This window comes from Nerophis ophidion, linkage group LG01, assembly GCF_033978795.1.
Source record: "Nerophis ophidion isolate RoL-2023_Sa linkage group LG01, RoL_Noph_v1.0, whole genome shotgun sequence".
NCBI lineage: Eukaryota > Metazoa > Chordata > Actinopteri > Syngnathiformes > Syngnathidae > Nerophis > Nerophis ophidion.
In genome coordinates this window covers 90,597,659-90,615,356 of record NC_084611.1, presented here as the reverse complement: position 1 = coordinate 90,615,356, position 17,698 = coordinate 90,597,659, and the positions used below count along the sequence as shown (strand labels likewise).

At 41.9% G+C, this 17,698-nt stretch overlaps 1 protein-coding gene across 1 annotated transcript in view; it reads right to left on the bottom strand.

The window, feature by feature from the left end:
- Positions 1–17,698, bottom strand: part of abcc10 (ATP-binding cassette, sub-family C (CFTR/MRP), member 10) — a 38,250-nt gene that overhangs the window by 4,534 nt on the left and 16,018 nt on the right. The window contains exons 7-20 of the mRNA XM_061915750.1: positions 15,119–15,198; positions 14,878–15,049; positions 14,710–14,808; positions 11,251–11,440; positions 10,917–11,195; positions 8,295–8,415; positions 8,065–8,227; positions 7,659–8,002; positions 4,579–4,748; positions 4,335–4,495; positions 4,017–4,270; positions 1,165–1,310; positions 893–990; positions 696–808 (exon numbers count right to left, since the gene is read on the bottom strand). Coding sequence (XP_061771734.1) covers positions 696–808; positions 893–990; positions 1,165–1,310; positions 4,017–4,270; positions 4,335–4,495; positions 4,579–4,748; positions 7,659–8,002; positions 8,065–8,227; positions 8,295–8,415; positions 10,917–11,195; positions 11,251–11,440; positions 14,710–14,808; positions 14,878–15,049; positions 15,119–15,198 — 2,390 coding nt within the window. The remainder of the gene's footprint in view (positions 1–695; positions 809–892; positions 991–1,164; positions 1,311–4,016; positions 4,271–4,334; positions 4,496–4,578; positions 4,749–7,658; positions 8,003–8,064; positions 8,228–8,294; positions 8,416–10,916; positions 11,196–11,250; positions 11,441–14,709; positions 14,809–14,877; positions 15,050–15,118; positions 15,199–17,698) is intronic.

Sequence of the window (17,698 nt, the reverse complement as noted above, 5' to 3'; positions counted from 1 at the left end):
GTAAACACGTATTTATACACACAAGTTAGGAAACACACATCAAGACACAGATACTTTCACACACAAACACACAGACATAAACACACGTATTTACAGACACAGGTCAACAAATACACATTAAGACACAGATATTTTCACACACACGCACGTAAACACACGTATTTACAAAGACACGGATACTTTCACACACACACACACACACACACACACACATACAAGTAAACACATATTTACACACACAGGTCAATAAACACACATTAAGACAGATACTTTCACACACACGCACGTAAATACACGCATTTACACACACAGGTCAATAAACACATATTAAGACACAGATACTTTCACACACACACACACACACACACACACACGTATTTACACACACAGGTCAATAAATACACATTAAGACACATATAATTTCACACACACACACACACTCACACACACACACACACACACACACGTAAACACACATATTTACAAACACAGTTCAATAAACACACATTAAGACACAGATACTTTCACACACACATGTAAACACATGTATTTACACACGCAGGTCCAGAAACACACGATAAGACACAGATACTTTCACACAGAGTGGACGCGTGTCTTCACTTCCTGTAGGCGTCCCAATACTTGTGTCCATAGAGCAGCATGGTCACATGACCCCCTCAACCCTCCACACTGACCTGTGTGCAATGGTCATGACAGTCTTGTCACGGAACCTCTCTCTGATGGTCTTCTGCAGCAGTTTGTCCGTCTTCTGGTCCACGCTGGCTGTGGCTTCGTCCACACACAGGACCTGCGAGAGGCTCACTTATGACACCAGGACCAGGACCAGGACCAGGACCAAGATCAGGCCCAGGACATGAACACAGCTTCTCACCTTGGCCTGAGTCAGCAGCGCTCTGGACAGACACAGCAGCTGTCTCTGTCCCACTGAGAAGGACCTGCCTCTGTCCTCCACCTTAGCATCCAGACCACCTGGGAGACACACACACACACACACACACACACACACACACACACACACACACACACACACACACACACACACACACACACACGATGATGTCATTGAGTTGGACGAGAACAACATCGTCCTCCTTTCGTTTGTTGTTGTTTTCTTAGCCCCGCCCCCTGGTCCATGTCCCTCACCCATTGTGTGGACCAAGGACCCGAGGTGGCACTGATCCAGGACCTCTAGGAGCTGCTGGTCCTGGTGTTGCTGGCAGGGGTCCAGATTCTGTCGGATGGTCCCGCTGAACAAGAAAGGGTCCTGAGGAATGATGGCCAGCCTGGACCTGCAGAGACCAAAGACCCACGTTGTCCCCATTTTACAAGTTGACTTGTCCAGGATAGTAATGTACATTATTATTACACATATGATGAGTATTAATTATTGTTACACATATTTATATACATGATTATTAATTATTATTACACATATATAATCATATATAATAAATATTTTGTCTTTCCTAAGGGGGGGGTGAAATATTTTGTCCTTCCTAGAAGACGTGAAATATTTTGTCTTTTTTTAAAGGGGGGCATGTGAAATATTTTGTCTTTCCTAGGGGGGCGTGAAATATTTTGTCCTTTCTAGGGGGGGCATGAAATATTTTTGTCCTTTCTAGGGGGTGCGTGAATAATATTTTGTCCTTCGTTGGGGGGGCATGAATTTGTATCCTGAAATATTGTATCTTTCCTAGGGGGCATTTGAAATATTTTATCTTTCCTAGGGGGCATTTGAAATATTTTGTCTTTCCTAAGGGAGGGGCGTGAAATATTATGTACTTCCTAGAAGGCATCTGAAATATTTTGTCTTTTTTAAAGGGGGGGGGGGGGGCATGTGAAATATTGTGTCTTTCCAAGGGGTCGTGAAATGTTTTGTCCTTTCCTAGGGGGGCGTGAAATATTTTGTCCTTCCTTGGGAGGGCTTGAAATTGTATCCTTTTTTAGGGGGCATCTTAAATATGTTGTCTTTCCTAGGGGGGCGTGAAATATTTTGTCCTTACCGGGGGGGCGTGAAATATTTTGCACTTCCTGGTGGATCATGAAATGTTATCCTTCCTACAAGGCATGCAAAATATTTTGTCCTTCCTTGGGGGGGCATGAAATGTTATCCTTCCTAGGGGCATATGAAGTATTTTGTCTTTCTTTGGGGGGCGCGAAGTATTTTGTACTTCCTGGGGGGGCGTGAAATATTTTGTCCTTCCTTGGGGGGGCATGACATTTTATCCTTCCTAGAGGGCATCTGAAATATTTAGTTTTTCCTAGGGGAGTGTAAAATATTTTGTACATTCTGGGGGATCATGAAATATTTTGTCCTTACTTGGGGGGGCGTGAAATATTTTGCACTTCCTGGTGGATCATGAAATGTTATCCTTCCTACAAGGCATGCAAAATATTTTGTCCTTCCTTGGGGGGGCATGAAATGTTATCCTTCCTAGGGGCATATGAAGTATTTTGTCTTTCTTTGGGGGGCGCGAAGTATTTTGTACTTCCTGGGGGGGCGTGAAATATTTTGTCCTTCCTTGGGGGGGCATGACATTTTATCCTTCCTAGAGGGCATCTGAAATATTTAGTTTTTCCTAGGGGAATGTAAAATATTTTGTACATTCTGGGGGATCATGAAATATTTTGTCCTTACTTGGGGGAGGCGTGAAATTGTATCTTTCCTAAGGGGCATTTGAAATATTTTGTCTTTCCTAGGGGGGGCGCGAAATATTTTGTCCTTTCTAGAGAGGGTGGGGGTGCAATATTCTGTCCTTTCTAGGGGGGCGTGAAATATTTTGTTCTTTCTAGAAGGCATGTGAAAGATTTTGTCTTTCCTAAGGGGGGGGGGGGGGTGAAATATTATGTACTGCCTAGAAGGCATGTGAGATATTTAGGTTTTTTTAAAGGGGTGGGGGGCATGTGAAATATTGTGTCTTTCCAAGGGGGGCGTGAAATGTTTTGTCCTTTCCTAGGGGGTTGTGAAATATTTCGTCCTTCCTTGGGGGGGGGCGTGAAATTGTATCCTTTTTAGGGGGCATCTTAAATATGTTGTCTTTCCTAGGGGGGCGTGAAATATTTTGTCCTTTCCTATGGGGTCGTGAAATATTTTGTCCTTCCTTGGGGGGGTGGGGGCTTGAAATTGTATCCTTTTGTAGGGGGCATCTTAAATATGTTGTCTTTCCTAGGGGGGCGTGAAATGTTTTGTCCTTTCCTAGGGTGTTGTGAAATATTTCGTCCTTCCTTGGGGGGGGCGTGAAATTGTATCCTTTCCTATGGGGTCGTGAAATATTTTGTCCTTCCTTGGGGAGGGGGGGGCTTGAAATTGTATCCTTTTGTAGGGGGCATCTTAAATATGTTGTCTTTCCTAGGGGGGCGTGAAATGTTTTGTCCTTTCCTAGGGTGTTGTGAAATATTTCGACCTTCCTTGGGGGGGGCGTGAAATTGTATCCTTTTTAGGGGGCATCTTAAATATGTTGTCTTTCCTAGGGGGGCGTGAAATATTTTGTCCTTTCCTAGGGGGTCGTGAAATATTTTGTCCTTCCTTGGGGGGGGAGGGCTTGAAATTGTATCCTTTTGTAGGGGGCATCTTAAATATGTTGTCTTTCCTAGGGGGGCGTGAAATATTTTGTCCTTACCGGGGGGGCGTGAAATATTTTGTACTTCCTGGTGGATCATGAAATGTTATCCTTCCTACAAGGCATGCAAAATATTTTGTCCTTCCTTGGGGGGGGGGCATGAAATGTTATCCTCCCTAGGGGGCATATGAAATATTTTGTCTTTCTTTGGGGGGCGTGAAATATTTTGTACTTTCTAGGGGGGTGTGAAGTATTTTGTACTTCCTGGGGGATCATGAAATATTTGGTCCTCCCTAGGGGGGGGGAGTGAGAGAAAACAACAGGGAAACAGTGTAAAGCCAACAGGAAGCACCAACAGATTTTCACAAAGCAGGTTCGGGTGTGTTGGTGTGGACCTGGTATGATTATGCAACCAATCACACCTGTGGTGCCTACCTGAGCTGGGCCACGCCCACATCCTTGACGTCCAGCCCGTCCAGGAAGATCTGTCCCTGGCTGACCTCCACCATGCGGAACAGGGCGAGGAACAAAGTGGACTTCCCTGAACCGGTGCGACCCACGATGCCCACCTTCTCCCCGGGTCGCACCATCAGACTGACATCGTGCAGGGCGGGGGTAAGACCCTCCCTGTAGACCAGGACCACGCGGCGAAACTCCACCCGGCCTTCTTCCGGCCACGAAGGAGCCAGCTGGGAGGAAACAAGCAAACGGCGGTTCTGGCTTTCTGGACCTTCGCCGGGCAAAGACGAGTACCTGCGGGTTGTGCTGCTGAGGCTCGGCAGGAAGCTGGCTGGAGTATTCCTCCGCCCGCTCCACGCTCACCAGCTGCATCTCCGTCTGGGTGAAGCTGAAGATGAGGCCTGACAGCAGGCTGGTGATGGACAGGGCGTAGGACAGCGACAAACCCACCAAGCCTGACACAAATGTCCCCGTGCTGGTCTTAGTTCAAGTCTTTTTATGCCACCCCCCCCCCCTCTAAAATACCGATACACCTCACCTGGATCAACCACGTGGAAATGGTGCTGGACGACCGCCACCACGCTGACGCCCGTCACCACGACGACCCCGATTAGCTGCAGGCGGATGTCCAGCCACTGCATGGCGGCGTTGCTCAGGAACACGCAGCGCTGGTTCAGTTCTAACCGCCGGACGTTCTCCTCCTCAAACCTACCGGGACACAAGTCCGGCGTTTGGTTTCAGTCCTAAGTTTGCATGCTGAAAGTTGGCATTATTGAAGCGACCAAATATGCATCTAAGAGGCTTATACCTGCCAAAATCGGCAAAAAAAAAGTTAGGCTGTTAACAGTTAGCATTAATGACGTATCAAAAACAAAAGTCAATGAGACTTATATTTGCAAAATGTAGCTAAAAAAGTTAGCATTAAAGGCCTCCTGAAAGCCACTACTAGCAACCACGCAGTCTGATAGTTTATATATCAATGATGAAATATTAAAGGGGAGTTTCGGAATCTGGTGAGGGACTTTGTAGTCTGGTGCCACACGAACCTCTTGCAGCTCAATCCATCAAAGACCAAGGAGCTGGTCATTGACTTTGGGAGGTTAAGTCCACGGTCACAACCTATTGTGATCGAGGGAGTTGAGGTACAGTACCTCGGGGTTTGGGTGGACAATAAGCTGGACTGGACTGTTAACACGGACCAGCAGTACAAGAAAGGACAGAGCAGGCTGTACTTCCTCAGGAGACTGCACTCCTTCAACATCTGCAAAAAACTCCTGTGGATGTACTACCAGTCTGTGGTTGCCAGTGTTCTGTTCTACATGGTAGTGTGCTGGGGGGGGGGGGCAGTACATCTAAGAAGGACAGCTCCAGACTTGAAAAACTGATCAGGCATTTTTGTGGCTCATACCTGCAAAATCAGCTAAAAAAGCTAGCATGCTAACAGTTAGCATTAATGAAGTATCAAAACAAATGTCTATGTGGCTCATACCTGCAAAAATTAGCTAAAAAAGTTAGCATGCTAACAGTTAGCATTAATGACGTATCCAAAACAAACATCCATGAGACTCATACCTGCAAAAATCAGTTGAAAAAGTTAGCATGCTAACAGTAAGCATTAATGAAGTATCAAAACATACATTTATGAGACTTATATACTTGCAAAAGTTAGCATAAACGAAGTATCAAAACATACATCTTTGTGGCTCATACCTGCAAAAATTAGCTAAAAAAGTTAGCATGCTAACACTTAGCATTAATAACGTATCCAAAACAAACATCCATGAGGCTCATACCTGCAAAAATCAGCTGAAAAAGTTAGCATGCTAACAGTTAGCATTAATGATGTATCCAAAACAAACATCCACGAGGCTCATACCTGCCAAAATAAGCTAAAAAAAGCTAGCATGGTAACATTTAGCATAAATGAAGTATCAAAACATACACCTTTGTGGCTCATACCTGCAAAAATCAGCTAAAAAAGCTAGCATGCTAACATTTAGCATTAATGAAGTATCAAAACAAATGTCTATGTGGCTCATATCTGCAAAAATCAGCTAAAAAAAGTTAGTATGCTAACAGTTAGCATTATTGACGTATCCAAAACAAATGTCTATGTGGCTCATACCCGCAAAAATCAGCTGAAAAAGTTAGCATGCTAACAGTAAGCATTAATGAAGTATCAAAACATACATCTATGAGATTTATTTACTTGCAAAAGTTAGCATAAACGAAGTATCAAAACATACATCTTTGTGGCTCATACCTGCAAAAATTAGCTAAAAAAGTTAGCATGCTAACACTTAGCATTAATAACGTATCCAAAACAAACATCCATGAGGCTCATACCTGCAAAAATCAGCTGAAAAAGTTAGCATGCTAACAGTTAGCATTAATGATGTATCCAAAACAAACATCCACGAGGCTCATACCTGCCAAAATAAGCTAAAAAAAGCTAGCATGGTAACATTTAGCATAAATGAAGTATCAAAACATACACCTTTGTGGCTCATACCTGCAAAAATCAGCTAAAAAAGCTAGCATGCTAACATTTAGCATTAATGAAGTATCAAAACAAATGTCTATGTGGCTCATATCTGCAAAAATCAGCTAAAAAAAGTTAGTATGCTAACAGTTAGCATTATTGACGTATCCAAAACAAATGTCTATGTGACTCATACCCGCAAAAATCAGCTGAAAAAGTTAGCATGCTAACAGTAAGCATTAATGAAGTATCAAAACATACATCTATGAGACTTATCTACTTGCAAAAGTTAGCATAAACGAAGTATCAAAACATACATCTTTGTGGCTCATACCTGCAAAAATCAGCTAAAAAAGTTAGCATACTAACAGTTAGGATAATGACGTATCCAAAACAAACATCCACAAGGCTCATACCTGCAAAAATCAGCTAAAATAGTTAGCACGCTAACATTTAGCATTAATGAAGTATCAAAACAAATGTCTATGTGGCTCATATCTGCAAAAATCTGCTAAAATAGTTAGCATTAATGAAGTATCAAAACAAATGTCTATGTGGCTCATATCTGCAAAAATCAGCTAAAAAAGTTAGCATGCTAACAGTTAGCATTAATGTCGTATCCAAAACAAACATCCACGAGGCTTATATCTGCAAAAATCAGCTAAAAAAGTTAGCATGCTAACAGTAAGCATTAATGAAGTATCAAAACATACATCTATGAGACTTATATACTTGCAAAAGTTAGCATAAACGAAGTATCAAAACATACATCTTTGTGGCTCATACCTGCAAAAATCAGCTAATAAAGTTAGCATACTAACAGTTAGGATAATGACGTATCCAAAACAAACATCCACAAAGCTCATACCTGCAAAAATCAGCTAAAAAAATTAGCATGCTAACAGTTAGCATTAATGACATATCCAAAACAAATGTCTATGTGGCTCATATCTGCAAAAATCAGCTGAAAAAGTTAGCATGCTAACAGTTAGCATTAATGACATATCCAAAACAAACATCTACGAGGCTCACACCTGCAAAAATCAGGTATGAGCCACATAAAATCAGGCTCATACCTGCAAAAATCAGCTGCAAAAACTAACATGCACACGGTCAACATGCATCAAGCATCAAACCTGGCACAGCCGCCGCTCGCCCGGATGGTGGCGAGGCCGCTCAGCGTCTCGGAGAAGTGCGAGTAGACGGGCGAGAGCGTGACGCTGCACAGGCGCTTCAGCTCCCTGGAGGTGTGGCGGTAGAAGCGCTGCGTGCGCTGGTAGAGCAGCGCCAGGGGGGGCAGGGCCAGGAGGAGCCAGGGCAGGCCGTAAGTCATCACCACCAGCGTGCCCAGCAGACCCGACACGTTGGCCAGCAGGATGTTGAGGATGAAGGGCAGGCTGTCGTCCACGCCGTACACGTCCGACGAGAAGCGGTTGAGGATGCGGCCCAGCGGGGTGGTGTCGAAGAAGGTCACCGTCGCCTGAGGGCGGAGGGAGGGGGGGTCATCAAGCCTGGTAAAGTGAACGTGGATGTCAGACGCACCTTGAGGACCCGCTGGAGGAGTCTGTCGTGAATGACGGCGGCGGCGCGGACGGCGCCGTAGGCGAAGAGGAAGGCTCTGAGGGCGGTGAAGACGGTGTTGGCCGCCGCCATGCAGCCGTAGACTGTCAGGTAAAACTGCACCTCGCCGCTCAGGTTGGCCGACCTGCAGGGGGGGGCGACTCGGCGTTAGGACGCTGATGAGACTGGCGTGCTAGCAGGCCAATCCTCACATCCGGCGTGCGGCGGAGAGGAGCAGCAGGTGAGGCGTGGCGAAGACGCCCGAGGGGTGAGTGCTGTTCTTCAGCTCCGAGATCCAGTGAGACAACCACCAGTCCGACACGTTCTTGGAGGCTGAATCCCAAACACAGTCCAGAGTTATTATTCCATCCATCCATCCATTTTCTACCGCTTGTCAATTTCCAAAATATACAGTATGTCCATGAGGCTTTTACCTGCCAAGTCAGCAAAAAAAAAATTTTTTCGCGTGCTAACAGTAAACATTATTTAAGTATCAAACATAGGCAAATGAGGCTTAAACCTGCAAAAACGAGCTAAAAAAACTTTGCATGCTAACAATAAACATTAATGAAGTATCAAAACATACGCCAATGAGGCTTAAACCTGCAAAAACTAGCTAAAAAAAACCTAGCATGCTAACAGTAAACATGAATGAAGTATCAAACATATGCAAATGAGGCTTATACCTGCAAAAACTAGCTAAAAAAACTTAGCATGCTAACAATAAACATGAACGAAGTATCACAACATACGCCAATGAGGCTTATACCTGCAAAAACTAGCTAAAAAAAACTTAGCATGCTAACAATAAACATGAACGAAGTATCAAAACATACGCCAATGAGGCTTGTACCTGCAAAAACTAGCTAAAAAAAACTTAGCATGCTAACAATAAACATGAATGAAGTATCAAAACATACGCCAATGAGGCTTATACCTGCAAAAACTAGCTAAAAAAACTTAGCATGCTAACAGTAAACATGAATGAAGTATCAATACATATGCAAATGAGGCTTAAACCTGCAAAAACTAGCTAAAAAAACTTAGCATGTTAACAGTAAACATGAATTAAGTATCAAACATACGCCAATGAGGTTTATACCTGCAAAAACGAGCTAAAAAAACTTTGCATGCTAACAGTAAACATTAATGAAGTATCAAAACATGCGCCAATGATACTTATACCTGCAAAAACTAGTTAAAAAAACCTAGTATGGTAACAGTAAACATGAACAAAGTATCAAAACATACGCCAATTAGGCTTATACATGCAAAAACTAGTTAAAAAAAACCTAGCATGCTAACAGTAAACATGAACGAAGTATCAAAACATACGCCAATGAGGCTTAGTGTTGACCTGCAAAACATGCAAAAAAAAAGTTAGCCACCTAGCATGCTAACTATAAACATTAATGAAGTATCAAAACATACGCCAATGAGGCTTATACCTGCAAAAACTAGCTAAAAAAACTTAGCATGCTAACAGTAAACATGAATTAAGTATCAAACATATGCAAATGAGGCTTATACCTGCAAAAACTAGCTAAAAAAAACTTAGCATGCTAACAATAAACGTTAATGAAGTATCAAAACATACGCCAATTAGACTTATACCTGCAAAAACTAGCTAAAAAAAACTTAGCATGCTAACAGTAAACATGAATTAAGTATCAAACATATGCAAATGAGGCTTATACCTGCAAAAACTAGTTAAAAAAAACCTAGTATGGTAACAGTAAACATGAACGAAGTATCAAAACATACGCCAATGAGGCTTATACATGAAAAAACTAGTTAAAAAAAAACTAGCATGCTAACAGTAAACATGAACGAAGTATCAAAACATACGCCAATGAGGCTTATACCTGCAAAAACTAGCAAAAAAAACTTAGCATGCTAACAGTAAACATGAATGAAGTATCAAAACATACGCCAATGAGGCTTATACCTGCAAAAAATAGCTCAAAAAAACCTTAGAATGCTAACGATTAACATGCATCAAGTAACAAAATATGACTTTTAAGTGTTGACCTGCAAAATTAGCAACAAAAAAAAGTTAGCATTCATTAAATATCAAAACATATGTATATTAGGCTTACGCCTGCAAAATTAGTTTTAGCAAACTAGCATGTTAACGATTAACATGCATCAAGTAACAAAATATATGACTTTTAAGTGTTGACCTGCAAAACTTGCAAAAAAAAGTTAGCCACCTAGCATGCTAACGATAAACATTAATGAAGTATCAAAACATACGCCAATGAGGCTTATACCTGCAAAAACTAGTTAAAAAAAACCTAGTATGGTAACAGTAAACATGAACAAAGTATCAAAACATACGCTAATGAGGCTTATACCTGCAAAAACTAGCTCAAAAAAACCTTAGAATGCTAACGATTAACATGCATCAAGTAACAAAATATGACTTTTAAGTGTTGACCTGCAAAATTTGCAACAAAAAAAGTTAGCATTCATTAAATATCAAAACATATGTATACGAGGCTTATGCCTGCAAAATTAGTTTTAGCAAACTAGCATGCTAACGATTAACATGCATGAAGTAACAAAATATGACTTTTAAGTGTTGACCTGCAAAACTTGAAAAAAAAAAAGTTAGCCACCTAGCATGCTAACGATTACCATGCATCAAGTAACAAAATATATGACTTTTAAGTGTTGACCTGCAAAATTTGCCCAAAAAAAGTTAGCATTAATGAAATATCAAATCATATGTTTACCAGGCTTATGCCTGCAAAATCAGTTTTAGCAAATTAGCATGCTAACAGTTAACATGCAATATGTCATGTGACCACCGGGGGGGCGTTCCTACCCACCTTGCATGGCCAGCAGGGACAGCAGAATGGACGTGGCCAAAGCTCCGCCCACTGCGGTCCAGTAGGTGCGGTAGACCCTCCACGCCAGGCCGCCCGCCTCCTTCTTCTCCGCCCCCGAAAGGTCGTCATGGCAACCGTCGTCAGCCCGCAGCTCCTCCTGCCCCTCCTCGCGAAGGCTGTCGGCCAGACATGATGGCTCCTTGCCTTTTTCTTTGGCTTTCTGCTCCTCCTGCTGCTTGGGCGCCGCTTCTATCAGGGGGAGGATCTCTGCCGGGGAGCCTGGAGTGGACAAGAGGTCAACATCGCCGTCCTCACAAGGCGGACTCGTCCGTACCCGTCTTGACGACGGTCCCCTCGGCCATGAGGACCACCTGGTCGGCGCCCTCCGCCAGCTCGGCGCGATGCGTGCAGAGGACCCGGGTCTTCCCGCCCAGCAGCCCCATGATGCAACGCTGCATGAGGTGGCGGGCCACGTGCGCGTCCACCGCCGCTAAAGGGTCGTCCAGGAGGTAGATGTCCTTGTCCTGCAATCATCCAATCAGAGCACGCTGTACTGTGTGGTGGCCACTGATTGGCTCCTCATGTTTATCTTGTCAAGATGGCACCGAATTTAGTACAGGTGGTCCCAGATTTACCCAACAATAATTTAAATAGATTACAGTGGCCCCGTTTATTTTCCCATCCTCAATTCTGACCTTCTGCTAAACTACCGGCTGGTGTCGCACATACCCTTTATCTCTAAAATCCTCCCAAAAAAATTTGGTGCACAGCAGCTACATGAATACTAAGCGGCATTAAATCTCGTACATGAGGTCCCAGATTTAGCCCAAAAAGCACACAACAACAATTTCAATAGATTACAGTGGGAAGAGAAGTCCCTCGCAGTTTACCTGACACATGAAGCGTGACAAAAAGTGGGGCCTGCGCGATGCACTGAACCAGTAAAAATGTGTTTGTGGCGATTTCAACTTTGACCAGTTGCTATGTAGGGTGGCACTTTCCATTATTTTTTTTTTAGCAAACTGCATTGCATAACGGTTAACATCCCCCGCTCTTCCTCTTACACGAGATCCACCCAAACAGGGCCGAATGAAACCCTTCCCGATTTCAGGACATAAATAGAGTAGAAAAAATATCAATGAATCTGGCCGCAGGGAGATTTCAATTAATTTTTTTAAAAGTCAACTTATATGCTGCTGCTGTCTTGTCGCCATCTTGTGGACAACATGAACAATTCAGGTCTTTGATAAATAATAATAAAAACACTGCTAACTTGTATTTATAATGATAACATTTCAAATCTCAAAGTGCTGCCTTTTAAAAGACAAAAACAACAAATAAAAGACCACTTATGCAGTGAAAGTAGTCAAGTGCAGCATTTACCTTTATGACCCAATGCAAACAACCTTCCCTAGTCGTGGCGTAAAAAAAAAAAAACTGGATGGAACCAACACAAAATGCCATCAGACATGCTCAAACATAACACAATTTGTGGATGTTATCAAAAACTGTAACAATTTTCATAATTACTTTAGTCGTGCTCACGCTTTAAAGCACGGCTGCAACTTCCTAGCAATAAACCTGCAAAAAATACTTCTTTATGTTTCTCTACATTTGCATATTTTAATTTTTTTATCCTCTGATTTAAAGAGCTGGCCCTCAATTCTGACCTCCTGCTAAACTACCGGCTGGTGCGGCACCTCCCCTTTATCTCTAAAATCCTCCCGAAAAAATTATTGCACAGCAGCCAAATGAGTACTTAGCGTGTAACACTTGTTGTGAACCCTTTCAGTCGGCTTTCATTTTAACACTTTGTACTATTTTCTTACACTGCATCAAACATTTCTTACATATTCATGATTTTTGCACCTTCATTTTAAGAGCTTATTGTTAAGTGTTTCATGTGATTTTACTATTTTGTTTGCATGGTTTGTTTTCCATGCTTGTGTTGACATTTCCTTTCTGCCTTGATAGCTAAGGGATTATAATCAGAAAAAGTTACCTCTATTTACCTGCCTTTTAAAAACCGGCCAGTGTCGCACCTCCCCTTTATCTCTAAAATCCTCCAGAAAAATTGTTGCACAGCGGCTGAATGAATACTTAAAGGCCTACTGAAAGCCACTACTAGCGACCATGCAGTCTGATAGTTTATATATCAATGATGAAATCTTAACATTGCAACACATGCCAATACGGCCTTTTTAGTTTACTAAATTACAATTTTAAATTTCCCAGAGTTTCCTGTTGAAAACGTCGTGGAATGATGACGCGTGTTTGTGACGTCTCGGGTTGTAGCGGACATATTAGCTCAGCACCACACACGGCCAAAAGTCGTCTCTTTTCATCGCATAATTACACAGTAATTTGGACATCTATGTTGCTGAATCTTTTGCAATTTGTTCAATTAATAATGGAGACTATAAAGAAGAATGCTGTTGGTGGAAAGCGGTGGATCGCAGCTGTCTTCAGCACAGAAACACAGCCGGTGTTTCTCTGTTTTTGTTGTGAAGCTTTAACACAGAGCGGTCAAGAGAACATGTTTCTCTAAATCAACCAGCAAGTTTTTGGATGGGAAAATTGCGATATTAAGTCGGTTCTTACCGGAGACGTCAGTGGATTACACCTCCTCCTACTGCAGCTCAAAAAGGCAGCTGTGATCTTGGCTCATCGGCTTCTCTCGGAGACACTGGCGTTCACCGCAGCCATCCGACTTTCAGGTATGACTTTACAATCTCACTAAAACACTATTAAAACAATAAGCAGATAAGGTCTTTTCCAGAATTATCCTAGTAAATGTGTCTAATAACATCTGAATCGCTCACACTGCCGCCGCCTGGAGCCGTCGCCTTTTTTTTTTTATAGGTCTTCACTCTAAATTTCCTCATCCACGAATCTTTCATCCTCGCTCAAATTAATGGGGAAATTGTCGCTTTCTCCGTCCGAATAGCTCTTGCTGCTGGAGGCTCACATTATAAACAATGTAAGAGGCTCCACAACCCGTGACGTCACATGCACATTGTCTGCTACTTCCGGTAAAGGCAAGGCTTTTTTTTTCTTACATATTCAGGATTTTTGAACCTTCATTTTAAGAGCTTATTAAGTGTTTCATGCAGTTTTACTATTTTGTTTACATTGTTTGTTTTTCATGCTTGTGTTGAAATTTCCTTTCCTTTTTTCCTTAATCGCTGAGGGATTATAATCAGATGAAGTTTTCTCTATTTACCTGCCTCTTTAACTATCGGCTGGTGTCGCACCTCCCCTTTATCTCTAAAATCCTCCAAAAAAATATTGTTGCACAGCGGCTAAATGAATACATAAGGTGTAACAATTGTTGTCGACCCTTTCAGTCGGCTTTCATTTTCACACTTTGCACTACTTTCTTACACATCATTAAACATTTCTTACATATTCTTGATTTTTGCGCCTTCATTTTAGGAGCTTATTGTTAAGTGTTTCATGCGATTTTACTATTTTATTTACATTGTTTTCCACGGTTGTTTTGACAGTTCCTTTCCTTTCTGCCTTGATAGCCGAGGGATTATAATCAGAGGGAGTTACCTCTATTCACCTTCCGCTTAACTACCAGCTGGTGTCGCACCTCCCCTTTATCTCTAAAATCCTCGAAAAAAATTGTTTTCCATGTTTGCGTTGACATTTCTGCCTTGATAGCTGATTTGCAATAAAAATATATTTTTCTCCTGCTCTTTATATTCCATGGCTCATAAAACATCAATAATTATCAGAATGGAGCGATATCAAACACTGGTATCGTGATACAGTTTTCAGCACTCACCATGTAAACAGCTCTGGCGAGGGCCAGTCGCGCCTTCTGACCTCCACTCAGAGTGACGCCGTTCTCTCCCACTTCCGTGCGTTCGCCGTGCTGCAGAATCTGACACGGATGAGGAGAACTGGATTGAAACGGAAGCGACGGCAGACGTGGCGGCGCGACGTCACGTACCCTGAGGTCGTCCGACAGAGCGCAGGCTTCGATCACTTCCTGGTAGAAGGCGGCTTCGTGGTCCTTCCCGAAGAGGATGTTGTCCCGTATGGACGCGTGCTGGATCCACGGCTCCTGCGACGCCAGGCCGAAACCGGACTGGCGGTCCGCGACGTACACCACGCCGCTGTGCCTGCGCGTCAGCCGGCGGTTAACTTCCACACCTTGCTTTGGTGGGCGTCGTACGAGGTTCTGCTTTTACCTGCAGAGTTCTCCCGTGAGAGCGGCCAGCAGGGAACTCTTCCCGCATCCCACCTTGCCCACCACCACCGTCAGCGAGCCCTGAAGCCCACAAAGTAGTCCCAAGTTCATCAACATGATAAAGAAATCCAATCAATCAATGTTTACTTATATAGCCCTAAATCACAAGTGTCTCAAAGGGCTGCACAAGCCACGACAACATCCTCGGCTCAGATCCAATGCGAGTCAAGATCTGCGATGACAGGGGTGTGGGAAGTGCGGCCCGGGAAGCCAATTGCAACCCTATTTTTCGGGCTATAAGGTGCACTTTTTTAAATCCTTTTATATTTTCTCAAAAACCTTTTAACCCGGTGAGCCTAATGTACGGCATAATTCTGGTTTTGCCTCCCGACCTTGAAGCAATTTTATTTGGCACATGGTGTAATGATAAATCGATCGGGCTTTCTGCTCCGCAGCTCCCAGTCTGTGGAACGCCCTCCCTGACCACCTGAGGGCACCTCAGACTGTGGATGCTTTTAAAAAAGGCTTAAAAACCCATCTTTTAAAAAAAGCCTGTTTATAGACATGCATGCTGGTTCTAGCTATTGGGCTGTTTCTAGTTTTATATTCTATTTATTTTTATTATCTTTTTACTATTATTATTATTAATATTACTTTTTTTTACACTGTGGCACTTTGAGGTTGTTTAAATGGGTTGTACTTGTATAGCGCTTTTCTACCTTCAAGGTACTCAAAGCGCTTTGACACTACTTCCACATTTACCCATTCACACACTGACGGAGGGAGCTGCCATGCAAGGCACTAACCAGCACCCATCAGGAGCAAGGGTGAAGTGTCTTCCTCAGGACACAACGGACCATTTGAACCATTTGAACCAGGGACCCTCGGGTTGCGCACGGCCACTCTTCCACTGCACCACGCCGTCCCGTTTGCTCAACGTAAAGTGCTTTTTTACAAATTAAATGTATTATTACTATTAAATCTAACCCAGTAGATGGCAGTCACACATAAAAATTATGTGTAAACTGCAGGTTGAAGCGTATTCAGTAAATGACGCGAGCAAGTACCCGTAAGCAAGCAACACCGAAACTTTGAGGTTTCATAACAGATGTCAAACTCAAGGCCCGGGGGCCAGATGTGGCCCGCCACTTTATTTTATTTGGCCCCTCGGAAGCCTGGAAATAATATGTACTGTAACTTTTCTTACTAATTGTATTATTTCTTTCTATTCTAGGAGAAAACATTTTTTATTCTCCATGTAATCGAAAATTTTCCAATCCACTTTATTTGTATAGCACATTTAAACAACAAAATGTTTCCAAAGTGCTGCACAACAATGTTAAAAACAACATTCAAATACTATCCTGAGCTCCACCAATCACTGAATAAAAACAAAAAATAAATAATAATAAATAAATACATATTAAACCAATATAAAATAAATATGATTAAAAACTATTTTAAGGGTGAAACCAATTAAAACAGTAAATACAAATCAAAATTTAAAAAAACAGAGGGCAACAGAGGACCACACAACTCACGTAGTGCTAAAAATGAGTTCAATATTGTCTAATTATGCAAAAATATATGATCAAACATTCAAACCATTTTTAAATAGAAATAAATACTACTACTAATAATAATATTTCCAAAGCAAGTTATCCATCAAATTGTGCAATGTAAAAGTAGCAATAGATTCCAAGGTAAAATTGTGAAATTTATTGTTTTTTACAGCATTTTTCTCTAAATAAAAAAAAAAAGTACTTTTTTTTTACTGTAATAAACTGTGGTGCTGTTTTTGGCATATACAGTAATAAAACCGAAAAATCTACAGTTGTTGATGTCCGTTAAAAAATATCCAACAAACTGGCAGCTCGGGCGCCAAAATTTTACTGTAAAATTGCTTCTTTTTTTTTTATCAACAGTAAATACACAAATGTAAAACTTACAGTAAAATTCTGGCAACTCATTTGCATTTTTTTTTTAACCATAAAAACAGCAGGACTGTTTTTCCATTTACAGTAATACACACTACATTTTGAGGGTAAAATTATTGCAACTTACCATATTTTTTTTTTTAACATTTTAGTTTAAAGAAAATCTACTAATAAAATGCATAAAAAAAATTTGCAGCTCGGGTGCCAAAATTTTACTGTAAAATTGTATTTTTCTTATTAACAGTAACAAATCAAATGTAAATCTTACAGTAAAATTCTGGCCACTGACCTGCCTTTTTTTTTTAACCATAAAAACAGCAGTACTGTTTTTCCATTTACAATAATACACACTGCATTTTGATGGGAAATTATGGAAACTTACCATATTTTTCTTTACATTTTAGTTTAAAGAAAATCTACTTTGGGGCGGTTTAGCTCGGTTGTGAAGTGAAGTGAATTATATTTATATAGCGCTTTTTCTCTGGTGACTCAAAGCCATTTACATAGTGAAACCCAATATCTAAGTTACATTCAAATCAGTGTGGGTGGCACTGGGAGCAGGTGGGTAAAGTGTCTTGCCCAAGGGCACAACGGCAGTGACTAGGATGGCGGAAGCGGGAATCGAACCTGCAACCCTCAAGTTG